General features: G+C 45.6%; 4 protein-coding genes across 4 annotated transcripts; 3 read left to right on the plus strand and 1 right to left on the minus strand.

The window, feature by feature from the left end:
• Positions 1-4,858: 4,858 nt before the first annotated feature.
• Positions 4,859-5,936, minus strand: LOC120842394 (piggyBac transposable element-derived protein 4-like). The gene is made up of 2 exons (XM_040213488.1): positions 5,367-5,936; positions 4,859-5,275 (listed from the first exon to the last, which is right to left on the minus strand). Exons 1-2 carry the CDS (start codon positions 5,934-5,936, stop codon positions 4,859-4,861), a joined length of 987 nt encoding a protein of 328 aa, XP_040069422.1.
• Positions 5,937-6,765: 829 nt separating this feature from the next.
• On the plus strand, positions 6,766-7,395 carry LOC120842395 (the record flags this gene model as incomplete). The annotated part of the gene is made up of 1 exon (XM_040213489.2): positions 6,766-7,395. A coding segment is annotated over one exon (630 nt), but the record flags the coding sequence as incomplete, so codon positions are not given.
• A 2,610-nt stretch (positions 7,396-10,005) lies between these two features.
• On the plus strand, positions 10,006-10,527 carry LOC120842402 (the record flags this gene model as incomplete). The annotated part of the gene is made up of 1 exon (XM_040213496.1): positions 10,006-10,527. A coding segment is annotated over one exon (522 nt), but the record flags the coding sequence as incomplete, so codon positions are not given.
• An 11,825-nt stretch (positions 10,528-22,352) lies between these two features.
• On the plus strand, positions 22,353-24,758 carry LOC121835246. Its single transcript, XM_042289238.1, has 2 exons — positions 22,353-22,369; positions 23,300-24,758. The coding sequence occupies exons 1-2, from the start codon at positions 22,353-22,355 to the stop codon at positions 24,756-24,758; spliced, it is 1,476 nt and encodes a 491-aa protein (XP_042145172.1).
• The last annotated feature ends 1,800 nt before the right edge of the window (positions 24,759-26,558 follow it).

A 26,558-nucleotide genomic window follows, 5' to 3' on the forward strand; every position in this document is an offset into this window, starting at 1 on the left:
ACAAACTCCAGTTGATCACGGCCAACTCCCTACAACAGTAAAGCTTCAGAAGCTTTACTGCTGTGTTTTTTTGCTTTTTTGAATAAAGTAATTATGGCAGCAGCGTTGTTGTCAAACTTATCATTGTACGCTTTTTTGTGAGTAAAGCAACACCCAGTCAACAGGTGGTCTGGTATCATATTACAACAAAACCTGATGTCCCGCCAGAACACCAGATATCTGGTGTGACATCAGAACACCAGATTTCTGGTGTCATACCCACACATCAGATGTCTGGTGTCACAACAGAACACCAGGTTTCTGGTGTCACACCAGAAAACGTCCCAAATCACATCTGTGAAAAAGTCTGGTGTAACATCAAGTCACACCAGCCCTCGAGCTGGTGTATTTTTCACTAGGGAACTGTCACCATTCCTTGTTTCCAAAACACTTGAGTCCATTGTTGGAAAGAACTTCTCTGCCAAGAAAATGACATCCGGAGATCTGCTCGTTGAGATTAAAACCAGTGAACAGAGCACAGCACTCTTATCACTAAATTCAGTTTCTGACTATAAAGTGACAGTCACTCCCCACCGTACATTGAACACAGTGAAAGGTGTGATTTCTGAAGATGACCTCATCGAAAGTACAGAAGATGAACTCGTAGATGGCCTCAGTGACCAAGGAGTTGTCGCTGCAAAGCGAATCTCCCTTCGTCGAGAGGGGCAAGAGATAAAACAAAACATGTCATTTTGACTTTCGAGTTGAGCAAAGTTCCCGAGTCAATCAAGGCTGGGTACTTGAACTGTAGAGTACGGCCATATGTGCCGAACCCCAGGAGATGTTTCCATTGCCAGAGGTTCGGCCATAGTGCCCAGAGCTGCAGGGGCAAGACCACGTGCGCCAAGTGCGGTCAGAACGATCACCCGTCAGACAACTGCGCAAACCCACCCCACTGCGTCAACTGCGGCGAACCACACGCCGCTTACTCCCGTTCTTGTAAAAAATGGAAAGAAGAGAAGGAAGTAATTACCCTCAAAGTAAAAGAAAACATCTCGTTTCCTGAGGCCAGGAAGCGACTTTCCTTTCTACAGAAAGGATCCTTTGCTACGGTAACACGCACAGGGGGCGTGTCACCGAAAACCTCGGTGGGAACCCAGGTCTGTCCCAAAGACCTGGCAGCCCCGCTGACACCCCCTGCCCCCCCAAGGTCGGCTCCACGACCACGTTTGTCGTTGGAGCCAAAAGGTTCACGGTGCCTGAATGGTGCTGCTGCGCCTCTCTTAAAGGAGGCAATGGACACCATGGCACCAAAGGAGGTATCCCCTCCAAAGGCATCAGGGGTGGTGCCTCTCGCACCACCCTCAGTCCTTAAAGAGGGTCCGTCGCAGACCACCTCCTCTAAGGAGCTGGAGCGGACACCCTCGTCGTCTGCTCGCTCTTCAGGCCGAGGCAGGGCTTTGCCCACTCCCGCCTCGACCAGCTCTCGAAAGCCTGGCCAGCTGGACGAGGCATACTCGACCGCAAGCCAGCAGTCAGTAGATGAAATGATGGATGAGAGCATGCCACCCTCTGACGACGACCTGGTCCCTTCAGGTGCTGAGTCATCAGTACCTTTTCAGGTCGTAGAAAAGAAAAAGAAAAATAAACTTCCTAGAATTTTGCCCCCAAAGGGATCGTAGTCCCTTTAGAAATGAATCATAAGCAAGTGTCCACTTAGTTATCTTGCGGTGTCCTAAAGGCCAGTTATAATTTTAATTTTAATTTCCAGTTTTAATCTTCACCATGTCTCTGTTTTTACAGTGGAACTGTCGTGGGCTTTTTTGTAATTATGATGATGTCACTTTTTTTATTAGACGAACACCGCCCTGCTGCCTTCTGTCTGCAGGAGACGCATCTTAAAGAAACTAGGTCAAATGTACTCCGACATTATCACGTGTTTAGACAAGATAGGTTGCACTCTTCTGTGGCGTCTGGTGGTGTTGCTGTAGTTGCCCAGCGCACAACCCCATCTGCCGAAGTGGCTCTCTACACCACGCTCGAGGCTGTGGCTGCCCGAATACTGCTAGATCGGGTGATTACCGTTTGTTCAGTGTACATATCACCGGGATACCAGCTGCAGTACGAAGAGCTAGAGGATCTTGTTAGTCAGCTCCCGGCTCCATACTTAATTTTAGGCGATTTTAATGCACACAACCCATTGTGGGGGAGTGGTAAACGGGATGCTAGAGGAGCACTTGTTGAACGTTTTCTTCTTTCCACGGGACTGTGCTTACTTAACACTAAAGAAGCCACACACTTTAGTTCAGCAACCAGGACTTTTACTTCCATCGACCTTTCTATCTGCCATCCTTCACTATACTCGCTGCTTTCATGGAGGGTCATTCCAAACCCATATGGAAGTGACCATTTTCCAATTATTTTAGAGTTTAACAGTCATCCTGCTGGTCTTCAAACGCGTACCCCTCGTTGGAAGTTTGAGAGGGCTGACTGGGCAACTTTTAGCAGCTCTTCAGTTTTAGCTTGTTCATCACTTGATGATCTTTCCATCGATGATGTCACTCTGCATATCACTCGACACATATTACAGGCCGCAATCATCGCCATTCCCATGACGTCCTCGCATCTCCCAAAAAGGCCGAAGGTGTGGTGGAATAAAGACTGCCGCCAGGCAAAAAAGGAACAGAATCGTGCATGGGGTATCTTTAGGCGTTACCCTACTTCAAGTAATCTGATTGGTTTTAAAAGAAAAAGGGCCCAGGCAAGGTTTATTCGAAGACAAGCCAAGCGGCAAAGCTTTAGAGGATATGCCTCTTCAATCAATAGCAGTGCATCTATAAAGGAAGTTTGGGACCGCGTGCATAAAATTGAGGGTTCATACGGCGCTTTCTCTGTCCCACTCTTGTGCCGGAATGGAATATGTCCTGCAAGCCTTGACGAACAGGCTGACATTCTTGGTGAGCACTTCGAATTTGTTTCTAGTTCCGAACACTATACGCAATCATTTAGGCGGCATAAGCTACATGCAGAAAAAAAGATTGTGCCTACGACCGGTGGTTTGCAAGAGCCTTATAACTCTCTTTTCATGCTGCACGAACTGCAGATGGCTCTCGATTCGTCCGGACAGACTGCCCCTGGACCGGACGGTATCTACTATCAAATGCTTCAGAACCTTCATCCATCTACTCTAGAGCTCATCTTGTATCTTTTCAACCGAGTTTGGGTCGAGGGTCTTTTCCCATTGTCCTGGAAGGCTGCCGTCATTATCCCCCTTTTAAAGCCAGGAAAAGATCCTGCCTGTGCCTCCAGCTTCAGGCCTATAGCACTAACTAGCTGTCTTTCGAAGACATTAGAAAGGATGATCAACAGAAGGCTGATGTTTTATTTGGAGAGTAATAATCTTCTTGACAGGTACCAATGTGGCTTTCGTTCAGGACGATCCACGGTCGACCACCTAGTTCGTTTTGAGACTGTTGTGCGAGAGGCATTTGTAAATAAGCAGCATTGTGTCTCTGTCTTTTTTGACCTGGAAAAGGCATTTGATACAACCTGGCGCCATGGCATACTGCAGGATCTGTTCAGCTTAGGTGTACAGGGCCGAATGTTAAGTGGCATTCAGAGTTATCTTCAAAACCGGACTTTTCGCGTGAAGCTTGGGACAACTTTTTCTAGAGAATTTTCGCAGCAAAATGGAGTACCTCAAGGTGGCGTACTTAGTGTCACTCTTTTTATTGTGAAGATGAACTCAATTGTCCGCGCAATAGCTCCATCTGTTCAGTACTCACTGTACGTCGATGATCTGCAGATTTCTGTATCGTCTTGTAATCCATCCATATGTGAACGTCGGCTCCAGCTCACAATCAACAACTTGGTCAAATGGGCTGATGTCAACGGTTTTAAATTTTCTCCTGAGAAGACCGTCTGTGTGAGTTTCTCACGTCGCCGCGGAGTTTTGCACAAACCTTCTTTGACTATGTATGATGTTCCTATCCCAGTGAAAACTGAACACAAGTTTTTAGGTCTTATATTTGATTCCAAATTGACTTTTGTTTCGCATGTCAAGAGCCTGAAGATGAAATGTTTTAAATCGCTTAATATACTTAAGGTCCTGTCGCATGTGTCCTGGGGTGCTGACCGTCTTTGTCTCTTGCGTATCTATCGGTCGGTCGTTCGATCCCGTCTTGATTACGGTTGTATTGTGTATGGTTCTGCCCGGACATCGGTTCTCAAAATGCTGGACCCTGTTCATCATCAGGGGTTGCGGCTTGCTACCGGTGCTTTTCGCACATCTCCTGTTCTCAGTCTATACGCAGAAGCAAACGAGCTCTCTCTAGAGAAAAGAAGATCTGAACTGGGCTTCACATATTTTATGCGAATTAGATCGATGCCTAACCATCCAACCTTACACTGTATGGAACGAATACGCTACGAGCGAACCTTCAGTAACAAGCCTTCAGTTGTTCCACCTCTCGCCATGAGGGTTCGCAATTCTGCGGAGTCTGTAGGACTGAACGTGTTGCCTCCAGTTGTACAGTGTTTGAGTTCGGCAGCCCCTTGGGACCTAGTTCCCATTCAGTGCGAACTGGAGCTAACGAAATTCAACAAAAAAGACACTCCTCGCGAAGTCCTGAGGCAAGAATTCCTTGAGCTCCAAGTTCAGTATCACGACTTTATAAGCTTTTACACTGATGGTAGTAAAACTGATTCCTCTGTGGGTTGCGCAGTGATCGGGCCTGGGATGCAGCTTGTCCGGAGAATAAATGACAGTGCCTGTAGTTTTACGGCAGAGCTCTATGGCTTACTCCTCGCCACAGATAAGATCCTTTACCAGCTTTACAGCTGGTAAAGGATCCTTTACCAGCTTCATCCTTTACCAGCTTTACAGCTGGTAAAGGATGAAGCTATTCACAAGAGCACAGTCCAGAAGAAAGTAGAAGATTCGCATCCACCATTTTCTTGACTTACGAGTAACGGTGTGATACACTCGCAGCTGATCAAAGCGGTCTACTCTCCGCATGTGCTTCGTGTACTGCACAATTGCTAGTGGACACTTGATGCTTCTCTTTGACGCGTCCTTATTTTTCTTTTCCACTGTTACCGTCTCTGAAGGATCGTGGGCTGTTGTTACTACATTGACTAGCCGCTTGTCTTGCCACTGGATCGCAGCAACATTTCCCTTCACCTTGTAGTTGTGGTCGCCTTCATTGATTTTCTTTTTGTTCTTCACAACATCAGGAAGACCTTTTCTTTGTGCACGGACAGTTCCCACGGCATATATCCCGTGGTCAAACAGATCCTGCAGGAGTTCGGGTGAACTAAAAAAGTTGTCGAACACTACCAGACACTCTGTCCCGACAAGTTAGTTCCTCAGTGAATTTCTTGACTACCCTGTAGCCGAGCCCACCGCCATCGCCCTCTTTGCCCGTGTAGACTTCGAACTGGCTAATAAAGCCAGTTGTAGCATCAGCACGCACCCATACTTTGAACCCACGTTTGATAGGCTTCATGGGCATGTAATGTTTGAATGACTTCCTTCCTTTGAACAGAATCATACTCTCATCAATTGAGTGGTATGCAGATGGCTGGTAGCTAGCTCTGAATGTTTCGGAGAGCTCTGTGATAAGAGGTCGAAGTTTGTGCAAAGGGTCATGGCGGACGTCTCCTTTTCTAGTCGCTGTCTTGTTGTCGTTGGCATGCAGTGATCGAAGAAGCTGAAAAAATCGTGCTCTTGGCATCACTGAGTTAACTGATGCCACTCCAAGGTCGCTGTCCGTGGACCAGTAGTCCCGTCTGTTTTGAAGTTGAAGAATGCCCATTCTGATGAGAATTGCTAGGAATCCTTTCATTTCTTCAACTGTGGTATCCTGCCAAGCTTTCTTTTTGGTTTCTTTGGCGTATATGTTCGTTTGCTCAACGAGTATGGTCAAAGCACCTCCGAACAGGGCATCAAAGATCATTATTGACGTGTGCGTTGGAGGAAGCTTAGGAGTTGCAGGTGTTTGGCAGCTAAAATCGGGAATGTTGCTTCGGTGGGGAAGCGAACGTATTGTCCACTCACTTGCAGTCTCTTCATCATCACTGGCGTCATCACTTGAGTGCACATCATACGCACTCACTTGTGCTGCTCCTTGTGACGCTGTGCTAGTCGGCTGGACTTTCGAACGGGTTACCGCACCCGACGGAACATCGTCGCCGTCTTCTTCTTCCTCGCTGAGACTTGACTGGTTTGAGTCATCAGGCAGGGAGAAAAAGACATCCAATGCCTCGCCCACTGACAAGAACTTCGACATCTGCGGAGAAACAAGCGCAGGTATAATGTTCTGCTAAAGGCCCATAGGGAAATATATTCCCACCACCTATGGTCGGGAAAAACCATTACAGCATTTTATAAACGCAATGAACATGCTTATAAGTGGTTAAAATCGATGCACGGGATGCCGTAGAGACATTAATTAAATATACGCACCTTTAGAAGTTGTTTTTTGCCGTCCTCAGGCTAAAGTTTCTTCGGCAAATTGTACGAGCACAAAGAACTGAAGCCCATGCCACCTTGCCGGGAAAAACCATTCTCGCCGCCTAGTGGATGCACCGAAAACCTTCAAAATAATTTTGTGTATTATGGTAGGCATGTGGCTAGATGGCGCCACAATACAGAAAAAATAAAAAAATTGCATCAGTTGTTAATGGCGCCTTTTTCGAAGTGGGAAGCATATTCCCTTTGGGCTTTTAAGGGTTAAACAAAAGCTTCACAAGTCAATTGTTTACACCGACTCACTTAGTGCTTTACGAGCTCTTGCCAGAGTGGGAAACGATCGCAATCCACTCGTAATAGAAATAAGGAACAGGCTAATTTCAGCCGCAAAACGGAAAAAGAAAATAATACTATGCTGGGTTCCTTCACATGTCGGAATTGCCGGAAATGAGGATGCTGACAGAGCAGCAAGTACTGCTAAGGATCGAGAAGTCGACCTGTGGAAAATACCTTACAGAGACTATAGGCATGTTCTGAAATTTTCCATAAGACGCAAGTGGCAAGAGAAATGGGACCGAGAAATAAACAATAAGTTGCGCGCAGTAAAACCACTACTTCAGGAATGGGAGAGTGCACGTCACCGCGAGCGTTTTTATGAGGTGGTTTTGTGCCGACTGCGAATTGGTCATACCCGTCTAACCCATGGGCATCTTTTGCGTGGGGAGGATGCTCCGGAGTGTGAACACTGCTACATTCCGTTAAGCATCCTACATATCTTACTTGTATGCCCTTTGTATGACCAAGAACGCCACAGACACTTTGCTAAGGTTTACCAAGAGCATACACCATTACATCTCGCCCTTTTACTCAGTGATGAGCCGTTGATTCCACACAAGTGTGTTTTCAACTTTCTTAAGGATATAAGACTCCTGGACCAGCTATAATTTTAATAGTTCATCGTATTCATTGCCACATCTTATGCGCTTGTACTTTCATGATCATTGTTTTATTAAATTACAAGCTACTATAGCTCTTTCTTCTCTTCAACCTTGATTCAGCAATAGTCCTAGTTGTTGGCGCATTATAGCCTTGGTCGCTGCTGCGCCATTAAACCCCAATCAATCAATCAATCAATCAAAATGGAGTCCCACAAGGCGGTGTGCTTAGCGTCACACTTTTTATCGTAAAAATGAATTCAATTTGTCATATTATACCGCCATTTGTTCAGTACTCGCTCTATGTTGATGATGTACAAATTTCAGTCTCATCTTGTAATCCGTCCATCTGTGAACGTCGACTTCAACTTGCAATCAACAATTTGGTCAAATGAGCGGATGTAAATGGTTTTAGGTTTTCTCCTGAGAAAACGGTTTGTGTGTGCTTCTCTCGTCGCCGCGGAATTTTACTTGAGCCTTGTTAACTATGTATGAAGTCCCTATTGCAGTAAAGAACGAACACAAGTTTTTAGGTCTTATATTTGACTCCAAAATGACATTCCACATGTTAAGAGCCTCAAAATGAAATGTGTAAAATCACTTAATATACTAAAGGTCTTGTCGCACGTATCCTGGGGGGCTGATCGGTGTTATTTATTGCGCATCTACCGCTCAGTCGTGCGGTCTCGACTTGATTATGGCTGTATTGTGTACGGCTCCGCACGGGCATCGGTTCTCAAGATGCTCTACCCAATTCATCATCAGGGGCTCCGACTTTCCACTGGTGCTTTTCGCACATCTCCAATACTCAGCCTATATGTAGAGGCAAATGAGCCCTCACTGGAGAAAAGGAGGTTTGAATTAGGCTTCATGTATTCTCTGCGAATTAGGTCTGTTCCTGGTCACCCGACCCTGGACTGCATAGAACAAGTACACTATGAGCAGACTTTCATAAACAAGCCTTCATTTGTTCCACCTCTCGCCATGAGAATTCGTTCTTCTGCTGAATCCGTAGGGCGCTGGATGTGCTACCCTCACTTGTGCAGCGGTTGAACTCAGTAGCTACTTGGGACCTCAAGCCCTTCCGCTGTGAGTTGAAACTAACAAAATACAACAAGAAAGAAACCCCTAATGAAGTTCTGAGACAAGAATGTTTCGAACTCCAGGACCAGTACCGAGACTTCACAAGTTTCTACACTGATGGGAGCAAAACTGATTCCTATGTAGGCTGCTCAGTGGTAGGGCCTTCCGTGAAGTGTGTCCAGAGAATTAACAATAATGCCTGTATTCCTTCCGCAGAGCTTTATGGCTTACTCCTTGCCATAGACCACATTCTTAATAAAGAGGATCCGTATGTCAATTGTTTATACTAACTCACTTAGTGCTTTACGAGCTCTGGACACAACGGGGGATGTTCAAAATCCACTTGTTCTAGAAATAAGGAACCGGTTACTTTCAGCATCAAAAAGAAAGAAAGAAATAACATTATGCTGGGTACCTTCCCATGTAGGAATTCTTGGGAATGAGGATGCTGACCGTGCAGCGAGCAATGCTAAAGGTCTACAAGTGGATCTGCACAAGATACCCTACAGAGATTATATACATGCCCTGAAAAAATCTACAAAGTGCAAGTGGCAAGAGGAGTGGAACCAAGAAATTAACAATGAGTTACGAGCCGTAAAACCTTTAATTCAAGAATGGGAGAGTGCACGTCATCGTGAGCGATTTTATGAGGTGGTATTATGTCGATTCCGAATCGGTCACACACGTCTTACCCATGCGCCCCTTTTGCGAGGTGAGGATGCTCCGCAGTATGAACACTGCCACATACCATTAAGCATCCTGCACATTTTACTTGTATGCCCATTGTATGAACACCAGAGATATTTTGCTAAGGTTTACCAAGAGCATACACCATTACATCTCGCCCTTTTACTCAGCGATGAGCCGTTGATTCCACACAATTGTGTATTCAATTTTCTTAAGGATATAAGACTCCTGAACCAGCTATAATTTTAATAGTTTGTCGTATTCATTGCCACATCTTATGCGCTTGTACTTTCATGATCATTGTTTTATTCAATTAGAAGCTACTATAGCTCTTTCTTCTCTTTAACCTTGATTTCAGCAATAGTCCTAGTTGTTGGCGCATTATAGCCTTGGTCGCTGCTGCGCCATTAAACCCCAATCAACCAATCTGCCGATTTTCTATGACTGGTCACTCGCAAAATACAGTAAGAGGGTGATTTAACCACAAATCCTCCGGCAGGAGTTCCTCTCCTTGCAACAAAAATATGCAGACTACCTGCAGTTTTATACAGATGGGTCCAAATCGTCGTCTTTTGTATAGGGTGTGCTTTCTATTCCGCCTCCTACAGCAAAGCCGCACAAGTTGACTGTCGGGCAAGCATTTTCACCGCAGAGCTTTATGCTATTTTACTAGCGATCGAACATATACTCGACAATAGTATAATGAAAGCTGTAATTTTTGTCGACTCACAAAGTGCCTTATTGGCTGTGTCCTCCCTGATGCCCACAAAGAACCGCCTTGCACAACATCTACATGGTAAGATCAATAGCGCACTGCGACGCGGTCGGGACATTAGATTCTGCTGGGTACCAAGCCACGTTGGTATTTTGGGCAATAAAGAGGTGGATAAATTGGCCGTGTCTGCCCGAGGCTCATCTATAACATTCAATTGCTTACCCTACCAAGATTTGAAACCGCTTCTGAGGAAATCTATTTTTCTCAAATGGCAGCTGGAATGGGATACAGAGAGCAACAATAAACTTCACATTATCAAGCCCATTCTGGGCGTTTGGGAAAGCTCATATAACAGGGAACGTCGTGTGGAGGTTCTTCTGTGCCGTCTGAGAGTAGGTCACACCCGCGTGACACATCAGTATCTGCTTCATGGTGAAGATGTTGCACTATGTGAACATTGTGGAGAGCTTCTGACCGTGTTGCATATTTTGTGGCATTGTTCGTCCCATCAACCACTCCGTCAATCATGTTTTCTCGAACTTTTTAGGGATCATCTCCCATTTCATCCCTCTTTTTTGCTTGGTGATAAACCTTTAGTTCCATTCAGCCGTATCTTAGACTTTTTGAAACAAACTGGATATATTTACCATTTGTAAATATGTAGCCTCAAAATAAACTTTTGTTATAGTAAGCTCTAAATACGTTAAGTTTGGCGCATTATGGCCCTCGTTGGTGCTGTGCCAATAAACTCCTAATCATCATCATCATACTTTGAAATGCTATAACCCTCCTCAACACAGGATCCCCTACACACATAAGCGTCGCGCATAGATCATCATCAGCTATCGACCTCAGTCTTTGCTCCTCAACTATATACATGGATTTTTCCTGGAAAGCAAAGACGAATCCATTAGGAAGCAATCATTTTCCTATTATTCTCGAAGCTGTGAACCCCATACCGTGTGTACGAACCCGTACCCCGAAGGAAAAATCCATCAATGTAACCCTGCTTGGCAGTCAATGTTTTCTAGTGGACCGCTGACTGTGCCTAACTGTACGTCAAACATGTCTGATTGGCCAACAAGTTACTCTGACCGACAGTCAAACTCCAGTCAGACTCCACTTGTCGGCTTTCTGATGGTTTCCTGGTGGCAGTCGGCCGCCGCGAAATGCCATCAAGATGTCTTGGTGGCGATTCTGATTGTACATCGATTGGCTCTGACTGTACGGCAAAAAGCTTTGACGTGCAGACAGACATACGGTCAAAGGACGTAAAGTTCGTTCGGATACCACTATTTCGTAAAATCTATGAATACGAAAAATAGACTATGCACAAGAAAACGACTTCAGGACGTGAGCCCATAAAACCGCTGATGTTAGAGATATGACACGCAGCCGACCGACAACATTGATCAGAAGCCCGCCGGAACGCCGAAAACGCCACTTCGCTGACTTCGGCTTCGCCGAGCTTTCATGAACGATCGCTCTCGACTTGTTTTGTTTGCCCGCTTGCTCCAACCTGTCGATCCTGCCCGGGCTGTACAGTGTTTTATGTTTAAGTAGAATTTCTACTCGACAAGACCCAGCCTGTTGTGAGCTCCGACGATGTAAGGGACTTTAGCGGTGTAGTTGAAGACGACAAGGTGTACCAGGTCTACTGGGCCGGAGACGCGCGAACAAAAGGATCGTTCTACGGCGCGAAAGTACTCTACATGGCAGGTGAGTAGAACTGAAGTACGGCGAGTGATGTACGAGTGCTTTGCATAACATGCCGAAGTCTTAACTGCATTTGCAACCGAAGCATCTCGTATAAAACGGATGGTGAACTCGAGTTCTCTAAGAAACTGCGTAGCATAGCGGTTATGATGTCCGATTTGTACGCAAGTGGTCGCGGGTTCGATCCGCGGTGGTCCTGCTTTTTTTTTTTCTTTTTTTTTTCTCGAACATTTTGTTTTATCGAGGCATTTGGCGATATTTATGAGTGCGTATAGCTTTACTCTTATATAAATGCCGCCCTTGTTGATGAAATTCCCTTGGCAGTGGCGGTCAGACGTCATCTGATGTCTGACGGTCCATCACGTTCCACCAAGGCTGCTGACTGGCAGTCAGTGTCCCAAATTTCGTACCTTGATGGAATTTTCAATAGGGACCCCCCTATGGATAACTGAAAAGGCGGATTGGGGAAAATTCGCCGAGCTTGCAACTATACCCGAGCATGCCTTCTCAGACCTGTCGGTAGATGATGTCACAGAAGCAATTACTGCTCTTATTCTGGACGCTGCAAATAGATGCATTCCTAAAACCTCAGAGAGATTTCCAGTTCTTCCTAAACCATGGTGGAATGAAGACTGCAAAAGCTCTGGCAGCTCAGAATAAGGCTTGGACAATCTTCTCAAGATACCCCACAACCACCAACCTGATTGCTTTTAAGAAAGCGAAAGCTACTCGGCGCAGGATAACAAGAGAATCAAAGAAGAATTTCTGCAATAAATCCAAAGAGTCTATCACCCCTCAAACAAAACCCCGTGTTGTATGGAATAAGGTTAGGAAAATGTCGAAAAAATATACCTATCACCAGCTTTAGTGAACCACGGTTTAGGAGGTTTCAAGCTTGGAAGAACAGGCGGACCTGTTCGGAGCTGTTTTTGCTGAAATTTCGAGCTCCATTAACTGTACAACCGAGTTTCTAAAGTACAAAATAGTGTAAGAAAAACGAAAGCTTCATATAAAATTAGATCACTCTGCTTCTTATAACAAGAGTTTTACTTACATCGAACTTGAGAGGGCCCTAGAAGGAAGAAAAGATACAGCAGTTGGACCAGATAACATTCATTACTCCATCATATGGAACCTTAAGCCAGAATAAAAAACAAATCCCTGCTATGCTTCTTCAACCGATTGTGGCATGAAGGAGAATTCCCGGAAACATGGAGAAAAGCAATTGTTATCCCTATTCTAAAGCAGGGAAAGGACCCCTCATGCGCGAAAAACTACCGACCTATCGCATTAACAATCTGTTTATGTAAAGTTCTAGAAAGAATGGTAAAGAACCGTCTCATGTGGTATCTTGAAGTCAACAACATCCTCAGTCCATCGCAGTGCGGGTTTAGAAGAAATCGTTGCACGACCGATCACTTGGATGCGAAATGCTTTTGTCAATCGTCAGCAATTGGTCTCGATCTTCTTTGACCTCTAAAAGGCGTACGACACTACCTGGCGATACGAAATTTTACAGGACCTCATCAGCCATGACATTCAAGGAAACCTTTTAATTTTTATAAAAAAACTTTTTAGATCGCCGTACTTTTCAAGTTAAGAGAGGTGTTAGAGATATGACACGCTCACAAGCATTTCCACAAGAAATGGGAGTTCCACAAGGCTGTGTTTTAAGTATTGCGCTGTTTTTCATCAAAGTTAATTCCGCAGTCAAACAGCTACCGGCTTCTCTTTTTTATTGTGTGTATGTCGACGACCTGCAAGTTTCTTGCCAGGGATCCCAATTACCATCAGTTACACGGCAATTGCAACTCGGGCTCAATAAGCAGACTGAGTGGAGTAACACAAATGGTTTAAAGTTTTCAACGGAAAAGACCGTGGCAGCGCACGTCACACAGCGACGAGGGCTGTTCCCGGGACCAGAACTAAAACTTTATAGAAAAACCCTACCTGTTAAGAAAAGCCATAAATTTTTAAGTGTCATCTTTGACAGCAAACTAACATTCCAACCCCACATTTTAGACCTTCGAAACAGGTATACCCCTACTGGAAAAAAACATTTGAAATTCAAACGGGTGGCAAATTGGTAAATCAAACGGGTGCAAACTCTTCGACCCGTTTGGATCAAACGTGATTATGGGATACGGGTAGCCGTTTGAAACGGTACCCGCTCGAAACGGTACCCATTTGATACAGGTGCCCGTTCGACCTTGCACGTGACCACACGTTTGAACGTGCCATTCGAATCGGGAAATTATGCGCTACCCCTAAACGGGAATCGTCTGGTAGGTTGGTTATCTTAAACTTATTTAAGACGTTCCGAAACTCATAAATTTATTTATAACATGGAAGAAACACGTAGAACAAATGTGCTCACGTAGGTGCTTGCAAATGGACCGGAAAACAGACACAAAAGATTGTTTTCAACTCCTCAAAGTTTATTACGTCTTCTGTAGAGAAGTACAAACGTGCAAGCGACCTGTGAAATGTGAAAGGCACTGTAAGCTTTTATACAACTGAGAAGATAGCAAACCAAACAAGAACCGAGGTAATTCTAGACGATGAAGGTAGACTTTCGGGAAATTATTCGCCCGGCTGCCGCGAGAAAAGTGGCTGCATAATTATATAGGGGTGATTTCATTTGAATTCGACCAAACTTGTCGGGGGGGGGGGGGGGGGTCTTTAGATTTAATCGTAAAAATATATATGATACCCGAATCCTTGTGATGAAAGAAACTGCATTTGAAAAAAATTAGAATTGTATAGTTTGAGAGAAAAAAATTCTGAGGCGCTGCAGGGTAGAACACGTCAAATTCCCAATTTGATTTTATCTCGACTTTAGCCGCCATTTACAAAATATCGAATTCTTGCAGAATTATTAAATTTATTACGCAATATTTACGCAGACTTGGTTATTTTTAGAGGTAAATTTCTGTCTTCTGTTATTTTAAATTAATTTTCTAAAAAATCTCAAACATGCAACCTAGAGCAAGTGTGACGCAACTTCGGACAGCTATATAAAACGAACGGTAGGGCGCAATGACGTGAGACAGATATCTGTGCGTAGCTATCAATGTAAGCTATCGATTGACATGTATTTTCTGGTTATTGTGTTTACCGTGTTGTTTTTATTCTGCCACAAATATAGACAAAAATGAAAAATATGCAAATTTTGAAGTCAATTTTCTCAAAAAAGCCATTTTTTATTTCGTTCATACTTTTTTAATTTATTGCCCAGTATTTGTCCAAATATGTGACCGTTATGGCTCATACGGGCGACCCCTTTGAGCCATACGGGCGACCCCTTTGACAAACTGGTGACCGGTATGGTTAAACTGTTACCGGTATGGACCCGTTTATTTTCATATAGGCGCCAAATGGTTTTTTCAGTAGGGTATTTAAAAATATGAATATTCTGAAAGTTCTTAGTGGCAACGTACAGGGATCATCACCAACATGACGAAAATAATCCCTGGAGAAGGGGAACAAGAGGGACAAAGGACAAACATAAATCTCCAAACACAGCTAGGTGACTGGTGAGCGACCGAAAAAATCCGCCTGGTCCGGGTATCGAACCCGGGACCTCTCCATTACAGGTGGAGCGCTCTACCAATTGAGCTAACCAATTGAGCTAACCTTTGCATTTAATTGCATTATAATCATAACCTTAAAATTGCAAGCTTCACCCTTGTTGGTGTTAGACTGGTGGCGGCTGATAAAACCCGTTTGCTCTACTGATGTCTAACCCCTGGTTAGCTCAATTTGGTAGAGCGCTCCACCTGTAATGGAGAGGTCCCGGGTTCGATACCCGGACCAGGCGGATTTTTTCGGTCGCTCACCAGTCACCTAGCTGTGTTTGGAGATTTATGTTTGTCCTTTGTCCCTCTTGTTCCCCTTCTCCAGGGATTATTTTCGTCATTCTTGTCCAGCTCGCTTGCACCTTTGCATTTAATTGCATTATAATCACCAACATCTCTCCTCAGAATTTACCGCTCCCTCATCTGCCCCATTTTGGACTATGGCTCAGTGGTTCACGACTCAGCAAGAAAGTCCGTCTCTCGAAAACTGGGTCCCATTGCTCACCAATGCATCCGTCTCTGCATCGGTGCCTTTCGTACCTCACCAGTAGAAAGCTTGTACAATCTGGCAAATGAACCTGAGCATGCGCCGCGAAAAACTCTCACTCTCATACGGGATAAAGGTGGCTTCACTACCGGAGCATGTTGTGTACGAGAACATCGTAAATCCAAAGCACCTTCAGCTTTTTCACAACAAACAACATATTGTCCCTCCGCTCGGCATACGTCTAAAAGCGATGAATGAGAAAGCAGGCATCAATTTTAAAACAATTTACCATTCCATCCAGGAGGAGGCCCCATGGGATAATTCGAGAGCACTCTTTGACTTCAGGCTCCCAAAATATAGGAAAGCGTCAACCCCACCTATAGTTTACCAACAGGCTTTTAACGAAATGCTAGTCGAATACAAAGATTTGTTTGGAAATATACACCGACGGGTCCAAAAGTAAGGAGAACGTGGGATGTGCACTTATTTCTAGGCCGAAACTTGGTCAGTATAGGCTCCCACACAGTGTTTCTATTTTCACGGCAGAAGCTTTTGCTATCCTTGAAGCGCTAACATCTGTGCAGGGCGGACTCCATGAAAATATCATCATATTCTAAGACTCGCAAAGTGTTTTACTAACGTTATCAAGTACTAAAACCCAAATCCACCCACTCATCGCAGAGATTAAAAGATTCTTCTTGGCACTCGACTCAAGGGACATACATTTAGTTTTTTGCCGGGTGCCAGGTCATATACAGATATCAGGAAATGAAAATGCCGATGCCGCTGCACGAAATGTTCAAACTCTTCACATTACTCCGACAAGCATTACCAGGACGGACTTGAAAGACTTAGCTCACAAGCATATGCTAACTCAATGGAATTTGTTATGGAAACAGCAAACCCAGAACAAACTCTGCACCAGGGGTGGCAAACCGCGGCTCGGGAGCCGCATGCGGCTCTTTGCTGGTCCAAGTGCGGCTGGCGGATCCCTCGTAAAGGCCCCCCCCCCCCCCCCCCCCCCGCCTTTTTCTGCGTTTCCCCAGAAAAAAAAAGGATTTCAGAATAAAGTGCGGCTCGTGGTTTGGTTGCCTTGTGCCTCCATACGCACAGTCGTGTAGCCTGTGCCTTCATACGTACAGTCAGACTCCGAACAAAATTTTAGTTTCCACCCGCCTCTTCCGTGGCTCTTAGAAGTTTCGTGATTTCGTTTGCGGCTCTTAGGCCGGGTCAGCCTGGCCACCCCTGCTCTACACAGTCAAACCTCATACATTCCCCTGGCCCTCCTCAGATAATCTGTCGCGTCGTGAAAATGTCCTTTTGACTTGGCTTCGTATTGGTCATACACGCCTTACTCACGGTCACCTGTTGAATCGCTCTGAACCCCCAGAATGTGATATCTGCTATACCACACTCTCTACTCTACATATCTACTCGTGCCCAAAGTACCCACACATCTTGGACACCTGGTCGAACTCCCTAAGACGGAACCACACTCCTTTTCATCCGGCATTCCTCTTATCTGATACTCCATTAGTGTCACACCGTCAACTTTTCACATCTTTGTTTCTATCTGGTCTGACATCAATATTTTAAAGCAAATATAGCCCTTGCACCAATAAGCAGTAAATAAGCAAGACCAAAAACAAATTTCATGGGGTGATGGTGGTTTGAACTCGTAAAAAGGGAGTGAATCTAGGGGTCATTTAGTAATTGATGAAAAGTAAGATTTTTTTTACGGAACACTGGAATATTTTTGCTTAAAAACCATATGGTGTTTGGATTGCTATGCAATAATTAAGGCTCATGGAAATTGGTGTGCTCGAAGCAGTTTAAAAAAATAAAGAATACATGAGCATTTTACCAATTTTTTAGTTTTGTTACAATCTATCTCTTTGCTGCAAGTGACTGTAAACATTCTTATTGACAGCCCTGTAGGTATACTGTGCACACAAAAGGTTTCAGGCCGTACAACTAAATATCTTGAAGAAAAAAAAAAAGAAGAAAAAACTCAATTTGTACAAAGTTGCGTTTTGCCGTTTAAAGAGTCGTCAATTCTGCCTTGAGGTGGCCCAAAAAAAAAAAAACTATTAGCGAGTTCGTTTCACACGCACTGGCACCGTTAGAGTTCTCTCCCAGAATGCATCGCACTCGCAGAGTGTTACACGGAGAACTGGGCTCAAACGAACACGCCCAATGCACCGAGTGCAGAAGACTGATGCCGCCGCCCTCTATGTTGTAGAAAAGGTACCAACCTCAAACCGAAACTAGCGCCTTTCTGTTCGGAGTGATGGGTGAGAATGCGAGATTGCAGTGGCTACCAACGTCTATCTACAAACGTTGGTCGCTGCTGCAACCTGTAGTTTATATTTGCGATGACTTCAAGCAACTCGGCTGTCGTAGAGATGGTTACAGACGGGGTAAATTTCCGCAACCAGCGGTCTACAAAACAGCTGGTGGCGATCCCTTTATAATCGCTTACACTGAAGAAAACTGATGATGCTGTCCGAGCAGAAGCTTGATCCGTTTGAGCATGGTATTATGCGTGAACCACTGAAAGGATACGGCTTAAAATTAGTGTGCTGGAATAACCAGCAAAACTTTTCGTGGGACTTTCGATTTCGATCGTCATTGCAGGTGGATCAGATATTAGCCTTGGTGAGGGCGTCGAGAACGAGAGCTTTCTCGAACAAAGTACGACGGGGCAAGTTAGCTGACGTAGGTAAATGTTAAACATGATGATGTTGCCCAAGCCTCGGGTAAAGTCCCTATGGTTAGCTTTCTCTGACGCTTATTGGGCAGTCGCAGGCTTCTGCTGGGGAGTTTTATCGACATATGTTAAATGTTTCCCCCGCACACGGATGGTGATAAACATCGCGGGGGGCCGCTGATGCGTTTTGTTCTGAGCATTTTTTTTTACACACTGGTATATTTCAGCGGCTATACGGCAACAGAGCGACTTAAAACCTGCAAATAAAGCACGGTTTGTTAATTGCTTCCTCCTTGAAATAGCAGACGCTCACAATTCAAGGTCGCGTTTGATTCCGTTGCCCGCGGGACGCGATTTCTATCAGAAAATCTACTTTTTTTTCCTTTCGGTTCCGCGACACATCGTAGCAGACGAACCATCATCATCTGCTCCCGCTCCTCGCCGGAGCGAGGCATGACGGGATTGCATTTTGGCGCACTCCCGATTTCCTTGGTGCAGCGAGTGCATGCACGCGTGGGGTGCCAGCGCTGAAACGAACTCGGAGAGTGCAACCACTCGTGGAGTGCCGGCTGAAACGAACTTGAACGAACCCGCTCTACGCTGCGAGTTGGCACGCGTGGGCACGAGTGCCGTGAAATGAACTCGCTCTATGAAACATGGTAACTTTTACAGAAGGGTTTAATGCCTTTAGTTGTTGAAACTTTAATAATTTTGTTCTAAAGAGGGGAAAAAAAAACATTTTGAAGCTCAGCTCTCGCGCCGCACTTGGCATCGTTTCTTTCGCCTCTTCTCTGCACAGCATGCCACCGTCGAGCCCATATTCCTCGGGGCCCCAAAGCGGAACACGTATGCGGGAAGGGAGGGGGGGGGGGGGGGGGGGGGGGGGGGCGGGCGGAACATTACATTGCCTCGTCGTTTGAGATTGCTCGTTCACTAGGCTTTTGTGTTGCTGTTTACATCTGTCCTGACGTTGACAAGAGAAAGCTTGATTGCGATCTGTACGTAAGAAAAAACAAGCTGATGGTCTGACCCGGCAGCGCTAAGCATTTGCTGATATCAAGACAGTGTGGTCACTTTAGTTTAAATCGGCTTTGAAACTGCAAATTCTTTCGGCGCTCAATAGTTTCGCTCTTAACCGCAGCATGCATGACAGCTAGATTTCGCAGCGATAAGTCCACGTCGCCTGATGCCGCCCGTCGTTTAGGCATCGCGTTTCGAGCCGCCCTTGGGTACAAAGGGCACAACGGGCCTGCTATGGCTACACGCTGGCGGCACCTCCAATTATTACACGATACCCGTCGTTTCTTCCCTTGCAGCTGAAAAGACGGACAAGAGGAAGCGGCTGCAAACTCCTTTCTTTTTTTGGACCTAATCGTGTCGGCTATCGTCGCGGTTGGCGTTCTGTGCGACAAAGAGGCGTTAAGAAGCGACGCCAGGTTGTGGTGCGAGAGTTCAACTTTTACCTGTGGGGCCGTATTCTACGTTAAACGCCCAATATGCGCGAGGGGCCAGCTCGATAGCCTCCGGGATATTCAGAGCTGGAAGCGTGAGGCTCTCATACGTCATTCATGCATCGTCAGAAGTTGTGGGATGCTGCCCGCTGTAAGTCACGGCCGGGTAGACTGACGTCTTTGTGGGATCCTGAAAGATAAAGATATCTAGTTGAGAGAGCGCTAAACATTGTTAATAAAAAAATGGAGTTATATTACTAAACATAGCGTTTAAGTCACGGTCTAAATTAATGCCAGAAATGCCATGAGACCTAAAAAGATGGTTTGTATGGGCCCGGGTGACAGAAGATTCAGTCGCCATTTTGGAAACTTGGCCTTTTACTACAGCTTTCATTACGTCCCCATGCAGAATGAACGTAAACTAAATGTTTCACGCGTCAAAATGTATACATGGAAAGAGCTATATGTGAGCTGTCCTTCATTAGAATCTGTGCACGACTTTGGATTAAAGTTTCTAGGAATATTGGACAGATAAAATTTCCCTCTAACTCTTGAAATCGTAAGAGTCCTGCAAAATAGAAACAAAGGTACGAAGCACAAGCAAGTTTTCAAAATTGTAAGCAAACGACATGCATGTACAGCGAATTATTGTCGATATTGAACTCACGGAAAATTTAAATAAAAATGCATGTAAAAAGTACTTTTTATAACGAACAGCATATTGGCTAAATCAAACACCCCCTTCCCCCCGGGCAAGGCTTCTAAAAGCCGCAAACAATCGTCTTTTAGCCTGCCCCTTCCTCCAAAAAAGTAGGAAAGAAAAAAATTCCGAGAAGCTCGAGTTGCGAACAAAACTGAGCGAAGAGAAGCGATTCAGAAGGGGAGAAAGCTGAAAATTGCACTCTGCACGCACGCACACACAAAAATCTTTTTACCCCAAAGGGTTTGCCCTCAAAGAGAAGCGATTCAGAAGGGAAAATAAGCTAAACAAAATACTCTGCAGGCATGCAAAAGAAAAAGAATCTTTACAGTGCATTGTTATTAGGCGAAAGTGAAGAAATGAGAAAGGAAGAGAAGTACTCGGCTTACAACGAACGCATCGTCGAAGTTCGTTGTAAATGGTTTTTGCTATATCGAACTACTTGCTATATGGGATTGATCGTATACCGTTTCCTGCTGCTCGTTATAAACGGGTTTATATATACAAATGGATTTTCAGTGGCGGACAGTGGCGGACGCCGTGGTGGCGGCTCGTGTTTCCGGCGTGCGACTGATGTAAACAAGACGGCCGACGTAATATTTGCCGGTCGGAACTTCAAGAACTGCGAAGCTAGGTAGAGTAAAAAGTGTCTGAACGACCGTAAAGGTATTTGGTGTGTCTCCGTCATCTTGAACTTGAGCTATCGTTCACGTTGTGTGCCGTCAAACCAAATCATTTCGTCTGCTTGCGTCTGCTTACGGCAGCTAGTCTGCCCGCAGATCGCAAAAATTTACTATAGTGCGCGGTTTGCAGCATTTTCGATCGCTTACCATTGTGAGCAGTCCTCGAAATGAACTGGTTTAGCCTCTCAAAGGAAGCAGACTAACAGGACGGCAAATCGCCTCCCGCTCTCCTAAGCCTAACGTTCGGCTGGGTCGGCGAAGGCGGTCGCCGAACCGACCGCCATCCCTTTTTTACCCGAGTCGTGAACGGTGCTGGCTGCGTTGCGGTGACGACTCCAGCGGCCGAAATGGGAGAAACGAACGAGAAGAGCCTCCCGACTCCTCGAACGACTCACGCGCGCACGCGCAGTGGCGTCGCGGATGCGTTCGAGGGCGAACCGTTCGTGTGGAAAAGAACTGCTAAAACTCCCTATTGGTGCTGGGGCCGCGTGTTGCTCACCTCTCGTTCGGAGTGTTCTGGGTGTCCCGTCGCCGGGGTCTCTTGGGAGAGAGGACTTGGAAGTGCTGGTTATCCACGTGACTCTAATTCGACGGGCAGGTTGTACCGGAGAGGCTTAGGATGCGGCGAATCGGGCTTGCGCGGATGTCCATCGATGCACTTCTTCAGAGGGTGCGCTCTTGCCTTGGCTCTCACGTTTCACCGCGCTCATCGATATTACATTCCTTTTCTTTGTCCTCGGCGCGCCTACCAAAAACCCGTCCTCACCTTTCGACTCGCTTCCCTCTGAGAGACCGGTCTGACTGTTTTTCCACGTCCGGCTTCGCTTACCTCTCTCTCTCCCCGTCTTTGACCGGTTTCCAGTTTCCCCAGGCCCCTCTTCCTCATTTCCTGTCATTGCCCTGCCCGCTCCCGTGTGTCACCCCCGACTGCGCGCGTCCGGACTTGCTCGCGCCGCGTTAGCGTTTCCACCCACTACCTCGGACGACGTCACAATAGGCATTTACCAAAAGTGAGCGCCTCTGGTGCCAAACGTACGAACATCCCTAAATCCGCCATTAGAGCGGCGTCCAAGTTTTTGCAGCCCGGCGTGGTGCTTCCTCATTGTGATGCCGACGCACTGCTGCGTCCCGCAATGTAGGCAATGGGGACCAACTGATGAAAATCAAAACAACGTGAGTCATTCTTGTGACGATGTATGTAAAAAATGCCGAGGTTACTACGAATCGCGACAGGCAGACCCGCGGGGAACAGGCAACCCTCATCGGCGTGCTCGGGGTGCAGTTTCTCAGTAGCACCCTAATAGCCCATTAAATCAAACTAAATTTCTCTATGTTGCACGATTAAGTAATATGGTGCTGACGTGCGCGCCCGGCCTGTCGTGAAGTCTAATTCAAAGGCCAGTTGCACATGCGTCGCTCGATCTAATATGCGTCAACAAATTTCAAAGTGATCGGACGCGTTTTCGCCGCTTTGTAGTCGGAATCATTCGCGATGAATAACTAGATAGTAGTGAAATGATGACTTCCACGCGTAAACTACGTCTGCACAAGCGCTTGCGCGAGAAATGTACGGCACAGGGAGTGCAAGCGTCCGTCCTTAAGACACCACAGCGCACAACTTGCTAGAACATCTTTGCGCTTATGGTATCATTGCCTCGGAAGGCTGGAATTTTTATAGTTTCCTCAACCACCACCGTTTTACACTGTGTCATAAAGTTGCACTGAAGTAATGTGTGTCTTCATATAGAGCAGGAAATGATTGCACAGTGAGCCCTTCACACAAACACTGTAGAGTAAAACATACGCATGGGCTGAATAGGAAATTACTTTATTAGAGCGGTTTCCACAGCTTCCTTTTTGTGGCAAAATGAATAGGACAGGGATACCGCTAAGTGATTTGTTAAAGCCTATAGTGTCAGATATATCTATAGCTTGTTAGACTCATAAGTTTGGAGAAGTCTAGCAGAGAAATGTTTTGTAGGGTGGCACCTGCAGCATTGTAGTTGCATATCACTTCATTTTCTGCTATAATTCCACTTCCAGGTTTCCTACTTTCGTTTCCCAAAAGACAAGGAAGAGTTCAAGAACTCTTCCTTGTCTCAGGGGTTCCTTGTCAGAGTTGAAGAGGTGGATTATCGCAATCAGAAGATGCGAGGGGAAAAACTTCAAAGTAATACAGTCAACAAAGGTGTGTTCACTACACTTCAAGGAAGACGACTTCCTGCCTGGATATGTGAATGGAAGGAAATTTCTAAAGGAATGGATTGTCCCCAGCAGATTTAAGTTCTCAGCCTGGAAAGTGCCGAGAAGAAAAGTTCACAGGCATAGTCCTGTACCCATGGCCAACACCGTCGACACGCCAGCCGTGACCCCAGACGATGAAGCCGACGGCGCAGCAGCTTCCGAAAACCAGCCCCCACCACTCCCCGAAGTATTTGCCCTGGTTGTAGAACTTCAAGCAAAAGTCCCTGAGCAAGCTGCACAAGTAAGTCAGCCGACGTGCAATCTTCAGAGGGCTCGAGAACAGCTAACAAACGCCAAAAATGAAGTTTTGAAATTGACGAGGATCATGAAACTTCTGGAAGACTGCAACCAGAAACTACAACAGAAATTAAGCTGGAGGCTCTCAATAAACTGCTTCAAGGACAGACCCGATGACGTGCAGACCTACACAGGACTGCCAAACTATGACGCATATCTTTCCCTGCTACAACATCTAAATCCTGGCAGCACTGGAGAGAACATCAAGATGTGGTCGACTTTCTACTCGCAAGGCAGCAAACAAGGGAGACCACGAAGCTTGCCTCCTCACGACGAGCTGTTCCTAGTACTGGTTCGCCTTCGGCTCGGCCTTTTCGAGAAGGACTTGGCTTTCCCTTTTGGGATTTCTACCACCACAGTCTCACGGCTGTGCATAACATGGATCAGCTACCTTTATCAGCACCTGGGACATTTTTCCTTGTGGCTCACACGGCAGGAGGTGGACGAGGCCATGCCACCTGGTTTCAGAAAAAAATACCCCACAAGGGTGATCCTTGATGCGACAGAGATAAAGTGTCAAGTTCCTAGCTCCCTCACACTTCAGTCGGCAAGCTTTTTGTCATACAAGTCGACAAACACCTTCAATGGACTAATAGGAATATTCCCAGATGGAACCGTGACATGTGCGTCGCAGCTCTTTCTGGGGTCTATGTCGGACAAGGAGTGCGTACGGCAGAGTGGATTCTTAAAACTCCCCTTTGACGAGAAGGACTCTGTCATGGCCGATAAGGGGTTTCTAATTTCGGACCTCCTGGAGGAGATCAATGTCAAGCTCAACATCCCTCCATTCCTTGGGCAAGGCACATTCACAGAAGCCCAAGCCAAAGAAACGGAGAACATCGCGTCACTGCGCATTCATGTGAAGCGGCGAATTCAGCGGGTCAAGAGCTTCCATATTTTTGAGCGGTTTATCCCTCTGTCACTTGGGCCAGTAGTGAATGAGATGTGGGCTATCTGCACAGTTTTGTCCAATTTCCAGAACCCCTTGCTACGGCAGCACGATGCCGGCAATGGAGACTAGCTTTCTTTATGTTGATTTTGCTCTGTGCAAGTTGTGCCTATGTGTTTGAAGACATAAAGCCTTTCTTCAACTTTGTACCGCCATGTTTTACATATGGCCTGTGCCACCCCTGGTACACAGCAAAATGGAGCAAGTGAGAGTATAAATGTGGAGCTTTTCACGATTGACTCATTAAGCCAATCACCCTCTAAATGTTGCAGCCCGGGCTAGTGCCCTGTGTAGATGCATTTAACCACACTTGCTGTTTATATCATATTTTAAATCTGTGAAACAGAAAGAAAACTGGTGATCACTTGTGCTCTGGGGCTAACGCTAGCCATACTTCGGTTAGCCTCAGCGGCACATCCGCTCACGCTTTCAACCATTCGCGACATACCTCGGAACACCCATATAGTGTTATGGCAAAACAAACAAAACGAATGACCGTATGTGGCACTGCTGTTAACTACTAGAGGAAAAAGCAGATGTAGTTGGTGGCCTACTATGTGCTACCTCTTTTCCCTAAAAAAAGAAGCAAAATACTGTGAGTAACCAGCCCCCAGTCTTGTCACACCTCTTCTCGAGGTGTCACAAGCACCATAAAAAGCCTGACAGAAAGTGTCGCAATTGCCACTATGACAATTTTATTAGGCTCATCGAGAAATGGCACTCGCTATCAAAAGCTGCTGCTACTCCTTTTTCGAAAAATGGCACTTTGCGAATGGTGTTGATGCTCCCCTGCAACACGAATGCCCTCAATTCATAATCGGGTACTTCTTTTCACTACTTCTCAAGGAAATTGCTATTTTATTATTGCAGAATGCACTATAGTGAAACCGGAATGGTCGCGACACTCAAACGGAGGTATCCGCACACCAGAAGAACCTTGGCGATAAGTGCGGTAGCTAAAGGTATGAACTCGCGCTGTGGGTTGCCAAAGAGCGAGCATTTTACAAGTGCATACACAAGGCAGATAGAAACATGCTCGATATGTTATCACCCTACGCCAGGGTGCCTTTACGCGTGTTTTGTCACTCTTTGTAGTTACCTGACGCTGACAGCACGCACTTGAAAGAAAAAAAATACAAAGAAATTGCGATGAACAAAATGCTGCCATTGTAGCACCAAAGTGTGAAGCTCGAGGAGGGAGATTTACGAGCACGTGTTCACGGAAAAGATAAACAGCAAATGCATTCTTACGCAAAATGGGCAAGTGACACCACCGAAGACATATGCCGGCACGTGAGAGCACTCTGCCCTAGACTAGCACGGAAACACTATATATTGAAACAATTGGAAACTTTCCACAGAACAGTGCAATGTCAGTCATGGTTCCAATGAAGTCAGGAAGAGAACTCGTTCTACACGAAAGCCAAGTGGTAGAGCTGAAAAAATGAACACGTTCGTTGAGCAAGAGGTATAAAAGAGTTTTACTCGGTGGCATAATAGGATAATCTATTACGAAGTTCACTTGATTACTGTCTGCTGTAGTAGAATTAATAAACATGAGTATGGTTCTGTTTGCACTCATACATATTTACTATTCGTGACCCTTTGTAGGGATTTAAATACTAAAGCACACATATCTAAGTGCAGAAAAATGTTTCATAAAAAGATTGTGAAAAAAATAAAATGCTAATACCTCAGAGAAATCTGTAGTCAACATACCTAAACATTTCTGACTGGATCTATCTTGTGTTTAAGAAATAAAGAAAGTAATGCGTGTTAATTACCGTGACAAGATGGCGAGGTGGCTTTCAGGTGAAGCACTGGCTTTACATGGTTATGCACAGCTTTTGCACAGGTGTGGAAGCAAGACAG

This window comes from Ixodes scapularis, unplaced genomic scaffold (genome assembly GCF_016920785.2).
Source record: "Ixodes scapularis isolate PalLabHiFi unplaced genomic scaffold, ASM1692078v2 PGA_scaffold12__126_contigs__length_90152505, whole genome shotgun sequence".
NCBI classification, from domain to species: domain Eukaryota; kingdom Metazoa; phylum Arthropoda; class Arachnida; order Ixodida; family Ixodidae; genus Ixodes; species Ixodes scapularis.

Coding starts and splice junctions, on each gene's coding strand:
- LOC120842394 (XM_040213488.1), bottom strand. CDS start 5,936: ATGATCTTTGATGCCCTGTTCGGAGGTGCTTTGACCATACTCGTTGAG. Junction 5,276..5,366: donor GCGGTGGGCTCGGCTACAGG/GTAGTCAAGAAA, acceptor GAACTCCTGCAG/GATCTGTTTGACCACGGGAT.